Raw genomic sequence first — 18573 nt, forward strand, 5'->3', positions numbered from 1 at the left:
ACCTAAGCCAAATACAGACATTTTGGACTTTGTATTAGCTCTCATTTTTGAAGGGGGTGAGGGTGTTGTATCAGTTCTCATTTCCTGGCTATATAACCTTGGCAAATTACCTAACTTCTCTGAGCTTTATTTTTTTCCATGTGCAAATGGGAATAATAATGTTAGAATGATTAAAATTATATTGATGAAAAGCATTTAGCACAAGGCTTGGCATATAGTAAACACTCTAATAATAGAGACTATTTTTATTATGTAGATTAAGGGTTTAAATCAGATGATCTTTGCAGGCTATTCCAGACCTAAAATTTTATGATTTTATTAATTCAATTTTGAAAATTACATGGCATAATTTAAAAAATTAAAGCGTACCCTCAATATTCATTTTAACCATACATTAATTACACATAAATGAAAACTGATATTTTTTAAATGACGACTTTATCTCTGTCAAATTGTATTTTACAAGTTGTCTTTTTTAATTCCATTAACAGTACACTGAGGTACATTAGGAATTATTAGGCCATTTGGCTCTTCCATTTTAAAGAAGAATTTGAGATTTTTTTTTGCCTCACCCTTCAATGCTGGAATTATTTCTTGAAGTAAACTTTTTCTCCCTGAGTTTTCACTATCAATCCATTTGCTTAGTCAGGAAGTAAGGTTTTGTTTGTTTTAACTACTGGTTTCTCAAAACGCTATGTACTGTTTAAAATGAGGTCAATAGTATAATTCTAAGATGTTCCATAATGTGATATCTTAGTAATAATCTAAGAAAATATTTGGTTGGAATTTGTTTATGACACTATAAAGTGATAGTCAATAGGTGACTATCACTTATTGTAAGCAGTCTGGCTGTGGGAAATTTTTTAATTACAACATTTTAACTGAAAAGTAACAATACTGCATTTGGAACCAATTTAAAACGTTCAGCATGCACATTAATTTGCTTTCTTCACATCAAAGCAATACTTGAAATAAACAAAAATCCATGATAATTAGTAAATACTCAGTTATTTTAAAATGTGCCATCCTTGTTGCATAGCAACTATTGATTCTATTATGTGCTTTTTACATACTCTAAAATAATTAAGCAAGGGCATAAATTGTTACCTACTTTTTTTGACTGTTAAAAGCATTTAATTATGAAGTTTATCCTAATATGTGTATTATACATTTGTAAAGGGAACATTTCATTCCTATGCAAAGACACAATGACCCAAGAAAGAGATGACAATGTCATATTAGCGATTCTCCTTTCTCATGAGAGGACTTTCAGGGAACTTTTAATTCATAGTCTCAATAACTAACACAGCCAAGCGTAATTATCATTCGTTGGCTTTACTGGTCTGGATCTTGATTTACTGCTAAGCTAAATTATAAGATTTATTAACAAAAAGTCATGTCCTCTCAAAAGAATGAAATGTCCATTTATATTAAAGAAAATTACACAGGCCAAAATACATCTATGATATAATTAATTTATTAGAAAGATATCATGGTTTTAATAAGAACTTAGAGAATCTCACATATGTTTATTTTCATCAACAAATTAACTTAGCATAAAGCAAGAACATATAGTTTTATATGGTCGGATGCTAACACTAACTTGGTCTGCATGCTGTGTTAGCACCTCAGGGATAGGGCACAGTAAGCAGCAGTACTAGAGTGGATCATGAATGCAGAGACTTCTTTTCCAGTGGATTATATCTGAAGGTCATTGGTGGGGTGTGACCAAAGAGATGAGGAACTTCTACATAAGCAAAGGCAGGAAAGTTCATTTTGTCAATCTAAGAGGAGCTCAGGAGTTTGAGGGAAAGGAAGGATCTGTGAATCTCCATCTGCATTTCACTAATTCCATCAGTGAAATTTCTTTTATTTTTTCAAAGATTTATTATTTATTTATTTATTTATTTAATTTCTTTTTGGCTGCGTCGGGTCTTAGTTGCGGCACGCAGGATCTTTTTTGAGGCATGCGGGATATTCATTGTGGTGTGCGGGCTTCTCTCTAGTTGTGGCATGCAGGTTTTCTCTTCTCTAGTTGTGATGCGCAGGCTCCAGGGGGCATGGGCTCTGTAGTTGTGGTGCACGGGCTCCAGAGCGTGTGGGCTCTGCAGTTTGCGGCAAGCGGGCTCTACTTGAGGCATGTGAGCTCAGTAGTTGTGGCATGTGGGCTTAGTTGCCCCGGAGCACGTGGGATCTTAGTTCCCTGACCAGGGATCGAACCCGCATCCCCCTGCATTGTAAGGTGGATTCTTGACCACCAGAGAAGTATCCATCAGTGAAATTTCTGACTCAAAAGATGGGATGTTTATAATATCTCTTTATACGTATTGCCAAGCTGCCCTCCAAAAGGGTGTGTAATTTCCAGTCCCTTAAAGAGTAAGAATGAAAGACTATCTCACTAGACCTTCACCACAAGACAAAGTTGAAGCAGTAAAAAATAATCTCTCCTTGCTTTAATTTGAATTTTTTGGATTGCTAGATAGGTGGATCATCTTTTCATATTTTTAAACATGGATTGGTAAGGGTAGGGGAAGTGAATAAGGATAGACTAACCAACTGAGTACACCAAGGCTAAAAAAAATAGAAGGAATTAAAGAAGTGTGGGCTTTAGAGAAGAAGGAGAAGAAAAAGCCTATGCTGGAGGTTCAGAGTCAAGATGACGGTGTGGGAAGATGCAGAGTTCACATCTCCCCTCAACTAGGGTGCCTGCCAGATGCTGGTGGGGGACCCTGACGCCCAGGGAGATGGGAAGAACGCCCAAGCACACCGGTAGGATGTGGGGAGACTGAGGGGGGAGGAGAAGTGGAGTCTGGACAGGACCGGCGCCCCTGAGGGGTGACTGAGAGGCAGGAGGGGGAGGGGTTCCCACGCCTGGAGGGACCCTCAGGGGCTCAGATCAGAGGGGGAGCGGGCCCAGCATTTCCCCTGCCCAATCAGCCAGGGAAGTCTGCCCGGCTCTCGGGCTGGGTCCTACACCCTCAGTGGTCCCCTCTGGGCCAGGTTGGTCCTGGGGGCATAGGAGGGAGGCCAGGAGAGAACAGGAGAGGCAGTCGAGAGGGGCCCTCCAGGACCAGAGGATCAGGAAATGAGCAGAGGACATTTGTCCCGCCCACTCGAGCACTGGGAGCCTGCTGAGCTCCCAGACTGGTCCCACGCCCTCCAAAGCCCCCTCCAGGATGCATGGGTCCTGGGGGCATAGGAAGGAGGGCGGGGAGATCAGGAGAGGCAGGTGGGAGGGGACCTCCAGACTGGAGGAACAGTAGAGGAACAGAGGGCATTTGCACCACCCACTGGAGCCCAGGAAGCCTGCTGGGCTCCCAGATGGGGCCCCCCCACCCTCTGAGACCAGAGGCAGGAAGCATGCCTGGGCCCCTTCTGTTCTGTTGAGACTAAGCCCCCCTTCCCACAACCCCCCCACCCACCCGCCGCCTTTTCCAGCCCTTTGGGTCCTAAGCATAGGGCCCACCCACTGCCCAAACTTCACCCCTGCTTAGGCCCCGTCCTCCACAGCCAAGGCTTTTCCACTTTTTTTTTCCCTCCTCCTCTTTTTTTACTATTGTGGTTCTGTTTTACCTTCCAGTTGTTGTTTCATGTATATTTTTATTTTTATATTTTTTTCTAACATAGCTGTTAGTTTCCTATTCTAATTTCAGTTTTTACTTTGTTATTGTTCTCCTTTTTTTTTTTTTTGCTGCCCTGCATGGCTTGCGGGATCATGGTTCACGAGCCAGGAGTCAGGCCTGAGCTCCCGTGGTGGGAGCCCTGAGTCCGAACCACTGGACTAAAAGAGAACCTCAGACCCCAGGGAATATTCATCGGAGTAAGGTCTCCCAGAGGTCCTCATCGCAGCACCAAGACCCAGCTCTACCCAACAGCCTAGAAACTGCAGTGTTGGAAGCCACAGGCCAAACAATCAGTAAGACAGGAACACAATCCCATTCATTAAAAAAAAGAAAAAAAAGTGAGACAGCAAAAAAATATGTCATAGAAGAAGGAGCAAGGTAAAAACCTACAAGACCGAATAAATGAAGAGGAAATAGGCAATCTACCTGAAAAAGAATTCAGAGTAATGATAGTAAAGACGATCCAGAATCTCAGAAATAGAATGGAGGCACAGATTGAGAAAATACAAGAAATGTTTAACAAAGATCTAGAAGAACTAAAGAACAAACAAACAAAGATGAACAACAAAATAACTGAAATGAAAAATACGCCAGAAGGAATCAATAACAGAATAACTGAGGCAGAAGAACGAATACTTGTGCTGGAAGACAAAATGGTGGAAATAACTGCCGAGGAGCAGAATAAAGAAAAAAAAAGATAAAGAATTGAAGACAATCGCAGAGACTTCTGGGACAACACTACGTGTACCAACATTCAAATTATAGGGGTCCCAGAAGAAGAGAAAAAGAAACGGTCTGAGAAAATATAAGAAGAGATTATAGAGCAAAACTTCCCTAACATGGGAAAGGAAAGAGTCACCCAAGTCAGGAGGCACAGAGAGTCCCATACAGGATAAACCCTAGGAGAAACACACCAAGACACATATTAATCAAACTAACAAAAATGAAATTCAAAGAAAAAAAAATAAAAGCAGCAAGGGAAAAGCAAAAAATAACATACAAAGGAATCTCCATAAGGTTATCAGCTGATGTTTCAGGAGAAACTCTGCAGGCCACAAGGGAGTGGCAGGATACACTTAAAGTGATGAAAGAGAAAAACCTACAACCATACCCAGCAAGGATCTCATTCAGATTCAACAGAGAAATCAAAAGCTTTACAGACAGGCAAAAGCTAAGAGAATTCAGGACCACCAAACCAGCTTTACATCAAAGGCTAAAGAAACTTCTCTAGGCTGGAAACATAAGAGAAGAAAAAGACCCACAAAAACAAACCCCAAACAATTAAGAAAATAGTAATAGGAACATACATATCGACAATAACCTTGAATGCAAATGGATTAAATGCCCCAACCAAAAGACACAGACTGGCTGAATGGATACAGAAACAAGACCCATATATATGCTGTCTACAAGAAACCCACTTCAGACCTAGGGACACATACAGACTGAAAGTGAAGGGATGGAAAAAGATATTCCATGCAAATGGAAATCAAAAGAAAGCTGGAGTAGCAATACTCGTATCAGATAAAATAGACTTTAAAATAAAGACTGTTACAAGAGATAAGGAAGGACACTACATAATGATCAAGGGATCAATCCAAGATGAAGATATAACAATTATAAATGTTTATGCACTCAACATAGGAGCACCTCAATACATAAGGCAAATGCTAACAACCATAAAAGGAGAAATCGACGGTAACACAATAATAGTAGGGGACTTTAACACCCCACTTACACCAATGGACAGATCATCCAAACAGAAAATAAATAAGGAAACGCAAGCTTTAAATGACACAATAGACCAGATAGATTTAATTGACATTTATAGAACATTCCACCCGAAAGTGGAAGAATACACTTTCTTCTCAAGCGTACACAGAACATTCTCCAGGATAGATCACATCCTGGGTCACAAATCAAGCTTCGGAAAATTTAACAAAATTGAAATTGTACCAAGCATCTTTTCTGACCACAACATTATGGGATTGGAAATCAATTACAGGAAAAAACCTGTAAAAACCACAAATACATGGAGGCTAAACAGTGAGCTACTAAATAACTAAGAGATCACTGGAGAAATCAAAGAAGAAATAAAAAAATACATAGAAAGAAATGACAACAAAAACACAACAACCCAAAACCTATGGACACAGCAAAAGCAGTTCTAAGAGGGAAGTTTATAGCAATTCAATCTCACCTCAAGGCACAAGAAAAATCTCAAATAAACAATCTAACCCTACACCAAAAGCAAATAGAGAAAGAAGAACAAAGAAAACCCAAAGTCAGTAGAAGGAAAGAAATCATAAAGATCAGAGCAGAAATAAATGAAATAGAAACAAAGAAAACAATAGCAAAGATCAATAAAACTAAAAGCTGGCTCCTTGAGAAGATAAACAAAACTGATAAAGCCTTAGCCAGACTCATCAAGAAAAAAAGGGAGAGGACGCAAATCAATAAAATTAGAAATGAAAAAGGAGAAATGACAACTGACATCATAGAAATACAAAGGATTATAAGAGACTACCACAAACAACTATATGCCAATAAAATGGACAACCTTGAAAAAATGGACAAATTCTTGGAAAGGTACAATTTTCCAAGACTGAACCAGGAAGAATTAGAAAATATAAAGAGACCTATCTCAAGTAATGAAATTGAAACTGTAATTAAAAATCTTCCAACAAACAAAAGTCCAGGACCAGATGGCTTCACAGGTGAATTCTATCAAACATTTAGAGAAGAGCTAACACCCATCCTTCTCAAACTCTTCCAAAAAATTGCAGAGGAAGGAACACTCCCAAACTCATTCTATGAGGCCACTATCACCCTGATACTAAAACCAGACAAAGATATCACATAAAAAAGAAAATTATAGACCAATATCACTGATGAACATAGATGCAAAAATCCTGAACAAAACACTAGCAAACAGAATCCAACAACATATTAAAAGGATCATACACCATGATCAAGTAGGATTTATCCCAGGGATGCAAGGATTCTTCAATATACGCAAATCAATCAATGTGATACACCATATTAACAAATTTAGGAATAAAAAAACATATGATCATCTCAATAGATGCAGAAAAATCTTTTGACAAAATTCAACACCGATTCATGATAAAAACTCTCCAGAAAATGGGCATAGAGGGAAGCTACCTCAACATAATAGAGGCCATGTTATGACAAACCCACAGCAAACCTCATTCTCAATGGTGAAAAACTGAAAGCATTTCCACTAAGATCAGGAACAAGACAAGGATGTGCACTCTTGCCACTCTTATTCAACATAGTTCTGGAAGTCCTAGCTATGGCAATCAGAGAAGAAAAAGAAATAAAAGGAATCCAAATTGGAAAAGAAGAAGTAAAACTGTCACTATTTGCAGATGACATGATACTACTATACATAGAAAATCCTAAAGATGTCACCGGAAAACTACTAGAACTAATCAATGAATTTGGTAAGGTTGCAGGATACAAAATTAATGCACAGAAATCTGTGGCGCTCCTATACACTAACAAGGAAAAATCAGAAAGAGAAATTAAGGAAACAATCCCATTTACCATTGCAACAAAAAGATCAAAATACCTAGGAATAAACCTACCTAAGGAGGCAAAAGACTTGTACTCAGAAAACTATAAAACACTGATGAAAGAAATCAAAGATGACATAAACAGATGGAGAGACATACCATGTTCTTGGATTGGAAGAATCAATATTGTGAAATGACTATACTACCCAAAGCAATCTACAGATTCAATGCAATCCCTATCAAACTACCAATGGCATTCTTCACAGAATTAGAACAAAAAGTTTACAATTCGTGTGGAAACACAAAAGACTCCGAATAGCCAAAGCAATCTTGAGAAAGAAAAACGGAGCTGGAGGAATCAGGCTTCCTGACTTCAAGCTATACTACAAAGCTACAGTAATCAAGACAGTATGGTACTGGCACAAAAACTGAAATATAGATCAATGGTACAAGACAGAATGCCCTGAGATAAACACACACACATATGGTCACCTAATTTATGACAAAGGAGGCAAGAACATACAATGGAGAAAAGACAGCCTCTTCAATAAGTGGTGCTGGGAAAGCTGGACAGCTACATGCAAAAGAATGAAATTAGAACGCCACCTAACACCATATACAAAAGTAAACCCCAAATGGATTAAAGACCTAAATGTAAGACCATACACTATAAAACTCTTAGAGGAAAACATAGGAAAAACACTCTTTGACATAAACCACAGCAAGATCTTTTTTGACCCACCTCCTAGAGTAATGGGAATAAAAACAAACATAAACAAATGGGAACTAATTAAACTTAAAAGCTTTTGCACAGCAAAGGAAACCATAAACAAGATGAAAAGAGAACCCTCAGAATGGGAGAAAATATTTGCAAATGAAACAACAGACAAAGGATTAATCTCCAAAATATACGAACAGCTCATGGAGCTCAATATCAAAAAAACAAACAACCCAATCCAAAAACGGGCAGAAGACCTAAATAGACATTTCACCAAAGAAGACATACAGATGGCCAAGAGGCACATGAAAAGATGCTCAACATCACTAATTATTAGTGAAATGCAAATCAAAACTGCAATGAGGTATCACCTCACACCAGTCAGAACGGCCATTATCAAAAAATCTAGAAAAAAGGGTGTGGTGAAAAAGGAACCCTCCTGCACTGTTGGTGGGAATGTAAATTGATACAACCACTATGGAGAACAGTATGGAGGTTCCTTAAAAAACTAAAAATAGAATTACCATATGACCCAGCAATCCCACTGCTGGGCATATACCCTGAGAAAACCATAATTCAAAAAGAGACATGTACCACAATGTTCATTGCAGTACTATTTACAATAGCCAGGACATGGAACCAAGTCAGAAAGAGAAAAACAAACACCGTATGCTAACGCATATATATGGAATCTAAAAAAAAAAGAAAAAAGATACTTATGAACCTAGTGGCAGGGCAGGAATAAAGACGTAGACATAGAGAGTGGACTTGAGGATATGGGGGGGAGGGAGGGGGAAGCTGGGGTGTAGTGAGAGTAGCATCGACATATATACACTACCGAATGTAAAATAATTAGCTAGTGGGAAGCAGCAGCATAGCACAGGGAGATCAGCTCGGTGCTTTGTGATGACCTAGAGAGGTGGGATGGGGGGGGAAGGAGGCTTAGGGGGGAGGGGGTGTGGGGATGTATGTGTGCATGTGGCTGATTCACTTTGTTGTACGACAGAGACTAACACAGTATTGTGAAGCAATTATACTGCAATAAAGATCTATAATAAAAAGAAGCCTATGCTATAAAATAAAACAAAAGAATGAGACACTTAGAGCAACTTTAGTCCATATTCTCAAATTTTAATTGTTGCCCATATGGAACTGTTGCTATAGAGATCATTTTTGTTATAGCCTGAATGTGCTGTCCCCAAAGGATAAGGGAAGGGGGATTGATTTATAGAGGGCCAGACTGGTTGAGTGTGGCCAACTGTGTTGAAGACTGGAAATGAAAGTGACAAATTTAATTAACCTGAGCCAGCAGCAATACCTGAAGGATTTCATCTGTGGATGGCAGAGTGGGGAATTCCAGGTGGAGACATTAGTTTGAAGGTGGCCACCAACTGTTGCTTGAGTTTACAAGTTATAAGGTCTAGTCACCAAGGAGAAGCATCTGATGATAACCAAATAGGTTGTTGGGACTTCAGTCAAACAATCTGAATTTCAGTAGCCAGCTCTAGTTCTAGATGCACATGTAAGACATAATCAGAAAACCAAGACAGAAGGCTAGAGCTAGGATTAGGTACTGGTGGGGGAAAAGAAACAGCTTGGAAGGTTTCAGCACAGTATGCATGATAAAGCCAAGGGATCAATCAAAAAGTATGAGAAGTTTATGACAGGGAGATGATGTCTGTAGCCTCAATTACTAGAGCTGTGCAAGGCCTGAGAAGGCAGGGGCTAACAATTTTAAAAGTATGATTTGTATTCTCTAAAATTATGAAAGCAATACACACTCATTGTTGAAAGTTTGAAAAATATAGGAAAGTCCAAAGACAAAAGTCAATGCAATTTTTTCATACTCTAAAAGCAAACATCTTCTTTGTAAATAGTGAGCTAAATACTTATTCATTTTATTTGCCAAAAGTTTGTAACTGAATAATTTTGTCATTGTTCATTCTCTTGTATTATCTTCTTAAAAGCAGAGAAATCGTAAGAATGAATTAATATTCCCTGCTTTTAAGGATGTAGTCAAATGCAGATTCTGTCATTTTATGGGAAAAAGGGTAAATATCTAAAAGTAAAAATTATGCTTTTACGTAAGAACTAACAGCTATCTTAATCTTATAAGATTTCAAATTCTGTTCTTATGTTTTAACTTCCTACTTGTCTAATATTTTGTAAAAAACATATATTGTAAGCACGTTTGGTCTAGGAAATTCCAGAAAGAATCAAAGGTGTGCATAGAAGCAAAGAAACCTATCTGAAGTAGTCTGGCAAATGGACAGAATTTTTAAAAAACAAATAAGACACATGCTGCTGAAAGCCACATTATTGTTACCTTCTCCCTCCAGTTATCACCGTTCAGCAGCTTCTGTCTAAGGGTTTCCTGCAACTGCTCGATGCTTTTCTGATGTGAAATCAGCATCGATTCCCTGAAAACCATAAACACAACAAATGAGTCAAGACACACCCTTAACACCCTTCTTAAATTACAGTTCGTGGCTCAGGGATTATTTCACAATTCAGTCTGTTTATTCTTCTCTTTAGAAATATATAGATACATATGTGTGTGTGTGTACTGCTACTACATACTATTTTAACTGTTGTTAACAGCAATTTAAAAACACTGGCAACAAGGTAAGTATTTTCTCAGGCTTAATTTTTGCTTAATAAGTGATATTATTATTTTTGCATGAAATAGTAACAACATATGTGTAGTCACAAATATAATAAAATACTATACATTGTGGTTCTAAAGTTTATGACTAAATTCTAACACTAGGTAATATTTTGTTTCTTTAGAAAAGGAAAATGTGCTGGGATATGACACAAAATCAGCACGTTTGTGGTTCCTGCTAGACTTATTTTTCTTTTATTTATCTCAAGTGCTAATAGGAACAGACTGAATTAAGTAGAGGGTAATATCTGAGATGTGGTATAGTACAAAACATACTAGAAAATAGGAGAGAAAACACAAAGAACATTTTAATATTTTAATCCACGTAATTGGATCTTTTTTTAATAAATTTATTTATTTATTTATTTATCTTTGGCTGTGTTGGGTCTTTGCTGCTGCACGTGAGCTTTCTCTAGTTGTGGCTAGTGGGGGTTACTCTTCGTTGTGGTGCACGGGCTTCTCATTGCGGTTGCGGAGCACCCGCTCTAGGTGCGCGGGCTTCAGTAGTTGTGGCACACGAGATTAGTTGCTCCACAGCATGTGGGATCTTCCCATGTCCCCTGCATTGGCAGGTGGATTCTTAACCACTGCGCCACCAGAGAAGTCCCCACGTAATTGGGTCTTAAAGCTAAGTTTGTGACCCTCTGGGTGGAAGTAAGTGTGGGAGATTCATGAGAACATTTCTCCAGGGGCCCTGAAGTTAAGACTTTAAATATCACAAGTGGTGGCAAAACTATGCCTGTTGATCAGGGAGTCCCTCCACCCCCTTCTATAATCATCATAACCCTTCTTATTTTCTGGGTAGGTGATTCTTTTCCATTGCTTATTCCTCTTTCTAATCCCTTTGTTTTCCATCATCACCCTCTTCCCTTTAGTTCTGACCCCTTTTCTCAAACTTGTGACTTTCATTTATAACTGCCTGTTAGACATCTCCACCCTGATGAGCCATCAACACCAAAGATTCCACACATCAAAAAACAAATTCATCATCATCTCCAACAGTCTTGCCTTTCCTTTTGACTTCTGAAACCTTCAACAGTCACAATCTTTAGCTTGAAATCCCTGAGTCATCTCTGACTTTTCCTTCTTCTTGTTCTACCACATCCATTCAGTAACAAGTTCTATGTATTCTGCTCCTTGGTGCACCTCGAACTATTTCCTCCCTTCCTTTCCGACTACTAACAGTTAAGGTTCTTGACTTTATTTCCCACCAAGAGTATTGTAATAAACTGTCAATCTATCTTGATCTCTATTCTCATCTCACTCTTACAGTATTATTAAACATTTTTTAATAAAAATAGTGCCTACATTTCTAGGCTAGAAAATTTTAAGGTCACGAACATAAAGACACATCAACTTGGTAGCCAGGATTATGAATATTATTTGAGGGAAGATGATTGAAAAGAACAAAACTCCCCAGACTATTTTTTCAGAACTGTGTCAGACTAGGTACTTTGACAACTTTCCTACTGAAAATAAGTAAAGATTTTTTTTCACTTATAAAAAAAAATCTTAAAATTCATCAGTGATCTGGACAAAAAGCTAGGAAGATGCAGGAAACATCTGATGATGTTTCAAGAGAAAGGACAGAAAAAGGTTATCAGTGGAAAACTAGTGAAATTTGAATAAAGTCTATAGGTTAGTTAATTGTATTATACCCATATTAATTTCTTAGTTTTTACATATGTGCCATGGTTATGAAAAATGGACCAGAGGGAAACAAATTCTCTGTACTGTCTCTGTAACTTTTCTTTAAATACAAAATTATTCCAAACTAATGGTTTAAAAAAATGAAGTAAAAGGAAGAACCCCAACAATAAATAGAGCATTGAAGCCAACTCTCACCTTGAAGGTACTTTCCAAATCTGATGTACTTGAGCATTAAATTTCACAGCCATGAAGGGCACTGGAGTCAGGAGAGAAAGGAAGAGCTTGAGCGGAAACTCACCTGCATAAAACTGCATCTCAAAGAGTGACACATGCAGTATGCATTTTTGTCATACTGTATGTAAGAATATGAAATTCTCACCCAGTATGTGTAAAATACAAATAACATCCCCTCTCAAGGAACAAAAAAGAAATTTCCGGCTTTGAAGTTTGGTGCTAGGTAGAGGGGAAAATACAAATCTCCCACAAGAATTTGTAAACACAAGCCAATCCCAGTGCAGGTTTGTATCCTGAATTCACACTACCTGAGTGGTCCAAAAAGCTTCATATTGAGGAGATATCTTACAACGGTGTTAGGATAACCTTGCCTCCAGATGCCTGGTAGGAAGAACACCAATATGTTTGGGAGAAACCTATCTTCAACTTGAAACTCAGAGAATTCCTACAGATAAAAATTCAAGACCTATGAGACCATAATTTTAAGAATCCCAAAATTATTTTTTTTTAAAGCTAGTAAGAGGAAGAATGAGCAGACACAAATGATAGCATAATCAAAGCCACAAATTCTAAAGTATTTTCAGATATTGACTATAAATAAGGATGTACAATATATTGGAAGAAATAAAAGATTAATTTAAATGACTAATGAAATCTGAAACAAACCAATCAAACTTGTAGAAATGAAGCATAGAATAACTGAGATGAAAAACTCAGTAGATGGTCCGATAGCAGATTATTCACAGCTAAAAATGAAAAAGGGAGATTCAAAGAAATTATACAGGGTGCAGTACATGATGTCAAAAATATGTAAAATATAAAAGAGGTTGGGGGCTTCCCTGGTGGCGCAGTGGTTGAGAATCTGCCTGCCAATGCAGGGGACACGGGTTCGAGCCCTGGTCTGGGAAGATCCCACATGCCGCGGAGCAACTAGGCCCGTGAGCCACAATTACTGAGCCTGTGCGTCTGGAGCCTGTGCTCCGCAACAAGAGAGGCCGCGATAGTGAGAGGCCCGTGCACCGCGATGAAGAGTGGCCCCCACCTGCCACAACTAGAGAAAGCCCTCGCACAGAAACGAAGACCCAACACAGCCATAAATAAATAAATAAATAAATAAATAAATAAATAAACCCAAAGTTTAAAAAAAAAAGATATTTATAAGGCTGTGATTTAAAAAAAAAAAAAAAAGAGGTTGATATATGGAGGACAGAGTGAAAAGATCTAATATTTCTCTATTTACCATTTCAGAAGCAAATGAGAGAGAAAGGGAGAGGAAGGACATTACAGATTGATGAAAAATACCAACCCATAAATCTAGGAAGCCCAAAGGATTCCAAGCAAGATAAATAAAAATAAACCTCATATCTGGCACCTGGTAGTGAAAATGAAGAATATTGGAGTTAAAAGAGATTTTAAAAGACGCTGAAGAGGAAATAAAACATACTGTCTTCAAAGGAACTCAAACATATTGAAAGCTTATTCTCCAATAGAAACAAGGAAGGCCAAAGACAGCAAAATAACATATTAAAAATCCCATGAGAAAATAACCATCAATCTGAAGTTGGGTACCCAGCAAAACTATCTTTCAGAAAGAGGCCGAAATAAAATATGCTCAGAAAAATAAAATCTGAGTGTTTACTGCCAGCTAAACGACTTCTAAAAAATATGCTTTGCAGGAAGGATTATGATCTCAGAAGGAAGGTCAGACGATCAAGAAAAAATGGTGAGCAAAGGAACTGGCAAACACACAGGCAGGGAGGGCTTCTTGGGCGTGTGATCAAGACAGCTGTACAGGGCCCATGTTCTGAAGGGGGCCCTGGGTTTCAGATTTAATGCTCTGTGGTCACCACTGAGAAATTCTTAATAACTTTATCTTTGAGTCTGTGTTTTGTAAGTGAGGTCTAATGGGACAGTCACGCACATGCTGGGGCCTTGGAGCCTCGGCTCACACAGAGTCCTACCTTTCGCCACCTCCCTGTCTCCCCAGGATGGTTCTCAACCTTTTGCTCCCTGACCCTTGCCCAGCATCTGCTGTCATCCTCTGCTTCAGTGGGCACAGGCACGGGGAATGTTGGGTCTGCCATGTGTGTCCTTTTGGCTGAGTCTGGGGCAGGGCCTTGGGTGCCCGTGAGAGCCTGCATCCATGCTACGATTTCTCAATGCCCAAGGGAGCACAAGATTCAATAGCAAACAAACAAAAAAAGACCCTGACAAGTTGAGAGGAAGATGGTGAAGGAAAGGAAAAAGCTTCTTTCTTTTTTTGAAGGGGCTCCACGTTTTCATTTTACACTGGGCCTGAAAATTATGTAGCCAGCCCTGTATGTAAGTACTTGTAAATAAATATCATCTGTATAAAATATTAGTTTTGACTGTGTGTAATCAGTGGGGCTAACAAAAGGATAGAACTAGAACACTAGGCAAAAATGTAGAATATAGGATGGCAACTATCAGGGCTCCAGTGTTATTCAAGAGAAGTTTGAGATATTCAAGAGAAGTTTGCATTATTCAAGAGAAGTTTGAGATATTAATTTTAGACTTCATTAAGCATGCATGGTAAAATCTCAGAAGTAACCACTAAAAGAATAGAATATGCCATTAGAAGAAGATGCACTAAGAAAATAAAAGAAACTCCAACAATATTGCCCCCGCCCAAGGCCCAAAAGGAGAAAAGAGTGTAGAAAAAGAGAGAGAAATATTGATAGAAAACTTAAAATAACAATCATAATAATGGCAAATAAACTAAACTCATGAGTTAAGAGAAACAGGCTTGATAAAAACAAGCCCTAACCCTAACCCTAACCCTACATATTGGGTTAAGTAAAATATATTAATTAAGATAACTTTTACCTGTTTATTTTTACTCTTCTAATATGGCAATTAAAATTTTTAAAGTGACATATGTGGCTCACATTATACTTCTACTGTACAGCACTGTTATAATCCATATTCTCCGAAAACAAAGAAACGTCAGTAACAAAAGATAAATATCTCCATGTATTTGGAACTTTTCAAAAATGTGTTTCTTAATAACTCTTGGGTCAAATAAAAAATCATAACTGATACTTCAAAATACTTAGACTTGAACAATAATGAAATTTCTACACATCAAAATTTATGAAATATAGCTAAGCAGAAAAGATAAATAAATTGTGGTATACTTCAGAATATAATACAGATGAAGAAATGAATGATTTTCAGCTACATGTAACATCATGGACAAAAATCCCAGGGACATAATCTTGAGCACAAAGAATAAATCACTGAGTAATATATATAGTATAATTTTATTTCTATGTAGAAAAAATATATGCAAGATCTAATTTATTTTTAGGAATACAAACATACGTGGTAAAATTATAGAGTGAAGCAAAGGAATAACAGGTGTTTTCTGTAGGTCTTTGTGGATGCGCTTTATCAGTGTGAGGAAGTTCCCATCTCTTCCTAGTTTGCTGAGAACCACAAAATGCAGGTTGGGTGGTTACCTCTGAGCAAGGATGCCATGTGGTGGAATAAGGAGAAGCACCAAGGGACTTCAACGCTAACGGTAAGTCTCTTTTTCCTAAACTGAGCGTTCATTGTATTGTAGTTCTTCATACTTTATACCTATCTAAACCTTTTATGTAACTACTCAGTATTTATAAAAACAATTAATGTTAAAGCCTGAGCATAGAGTAGAATGGGCATCTGGAGAAAAGAGAATTAAAGGCAAAGACCAAGGAGAGGGAAATGGCAAGTGAGCAGCAGGGTGGGGTTTACTGCCCACTATGCACACTATGGACAAGGCAGTACCTGGAGAGACAGAGGTGAATGAGGGAACGGTCCCTGTCCAAATGGTGCTCAAAAGCCAGCAATGTTGTAAAAGGAAGATTTATCTTTTAAAATGTGAGGCGGACCTAGCAGGTTCTGATGCTTGCTCAGCAGTCTCTAGGCTGGAGAAAGGAAGTGAAGCAGAAGGAACAAAGAATGAGGACAGTAAAAGTGGGATTACATTAAAACCTCAATTCTGGGCTTTCCTGGTGGCACAGTGGTTGGGAGTCAGCCTGCCAATGCAGGGGATACAGGTTCGATCCCTGGCCCGGGAAGATCCCACATGCCGCGGAGCAACTAAGCCCGTGAGCCACAACTGCTGAGCCCGCGTGCCACAACTACTGAAGCCCACGCGCCTAGAGCCCGTGCTCAGCAGCATGAGAGGTCACCGCAATGAGAGGCCCGCGCACTGCAGCGAAGAGTAGCCCCCACTCGCCGCAACTAGAGAAAGGCCGCGCGGAGCAACGAAGACCCAAAGCAGCCAAAAATAAATCCATAAATCCATTAAACAAACAAACAAACAAAAAACCTCAATTCTGGCTTTCTTCCAAATATTTGGCCATTCCCGTCTCCTTTGCAGAATCATCTTTCTCTGCCGTCAATTACATGTTTGGTGTTCCTTAGCACTTTGTTGTGAGGCCTCTTTTTTCTCTCTCTCTACTCTTTCTCTAAGTGATCACATCCATGCCTATGGTTAAAATGCAATAGTTGCTGACAACTCCCAGATTTTATCTCCAGCTCACATCTGTTCTCTGAGTATCTGACTCATGTTTCCAACTCTCACCTGACTGCTCTACTTTTATATTTCAGAGTCATCCAAAACTCAACATGTCTGTAATCCCAGAGGCTAAAAAGGTCAGTTTATTTTTTGCTCATGATATATGTCATCTGCTGCTTTGCTCTGCATGTTTTGTTCCAGGATGTAGCCCAAGGAGCAATTCTTACCTGGGAATGCTGCTTCTGTGATAGAAAAGAAAAATTGCGAAAACATAGGATCTGTTAAAGTTTCTGCTCAGAATCAATGCATGTCACTCCTCTCCCATTTCAATGGCAAGAACAAATCAAATGGCCAAGTCTGATGTGAATCAGGTGTGGATGGTATAGTCCTCTCACCGGGAGGTGCACAGTAAGTCACCTGGCATCAGGTGGAGTCCATCCCAACTCTGAAATCCTACCGGAAGCGACTATGAGGATTTCTACCCTGGAGGCAGAGAACATTCCTTGCTTAGATTGTGGTTCTTTCACTTGGGAGTGATTTCTCAATCCATTTTTCTCCATAGCTCCTGGCTTTCCTCTCTGAGATGTAATTTTTTTTTTTTCATCATACAGCCTTGCCACATCAGAAGAGGGTGTTAGAAATTCTGCCCTGTTGAGAGACAGCTTTCTCAACTTCTTTCCTATCCATAGAAGATTTGGAGGAGAAATCGTTCCAAGAGAATTAAAAAAAAAAAAAAAAAACAGATTTATTGAGATATAATTGAAAACAGTAAACTACATGTTTAAAGTATACACTTGGATGAGTTTTGACATATGTATAAACATATGTGTGTGAAACCATCACTGCAATCAAAATAATGATATATCCATCATCTCCCAAGGTTTCCCTATGCCCTTTTTAAATCCCTCACTCCTGCCCTCTTGCCCCCAGCAATCAAGAGTTTGCTTTCTGTCATTATACATTAGTTAGCACTTTCAGAATTCTATAAAAATTCTCTATATATCATACAGTATATTCTTTTTTGTGTGTTTGGCATTTTTCATTTAGCATATTCCTTTTAGATTTGTCCATGTTGTACCATGAATCAATAGTTCATTATTATTATTTTTTGCTGAGTAGTATTTCATCACATGGATATACCACAATTTGTTTATCCATTCACCTGCTGATGGACATTTAGGTTGTTTCACAGGTTTTGCCTATTACAAATATAGCTATTAATATCTGTGTACAAGTATTTGTATGGATATGTCCCTTCATTTCTCTTGGGTAAATACCTAGGAGTGAAATGGCTAAGTAGCAAGGTAAGTGTATGTTAAACTTTTTAAGAAACGTCCATACTGTTTTCCAAAGAGTTGTACTGTTTTACATTCCAACCAGCAGAGTATGAGAGTTCCAGTTTCTCCACATCTTGCCAACAATTAGTATGTTCAGGCTTTCTAATTTTAGCCATTCTAAAAGTGTGTGCTTGTGGGACTTCCCAGGCGGTGCAGTGGTTAAGATTACGTGCTTCCACAGCAGGGGGCATGGGTTCCATCCCTCGTCGGGGAACTAAGATCCCACATGCTGTGAGGTGTGGCCAAAAAAAAAAAATCAATAAAAAAAATAGAAGTGTGTGG

At 38.5% G+C, this 18573-nt stretch overlaps 1 protein-coding gene across 1 annotated transcript in view; it reads right to left on the reverse strand.

Moving 5' to 3' along the window:
• Positions 1–18573, reverse strand: part of LEKR1 (leucine, glutamate and lysine rich 1) — a 218398-nt gene that overhangs the window by 28801 nt on the left and 171024 nt on the right. The window contains exon 8 of the mRNA XM_061192760.1: positions 10207–10300. Within this exon, the coding sequence (XP_061048743.1) occupies positions 10207–10300 (94 nt within the window). The remainder of the gene's footprint in view (positions 1–10206; positions 10301–18573) is intronic.

The sequence above is a fragment of the Eubalaena glacialis genome, chromosome 6 (assembly GCF_028564815.1).
Source record: "Eubalaena glacialis isolate mEubGla1 chromosome 6, mEubGla1.1.hap2.+ XY, whole genome shotgun sequence".
Classification (NCBI taxonomy): Eukaryota; Metazoa; Chordata; class Mammalia; order Artiodactyla; family Balaenidae; genus Eubalaena; species Eubalaena glacialis.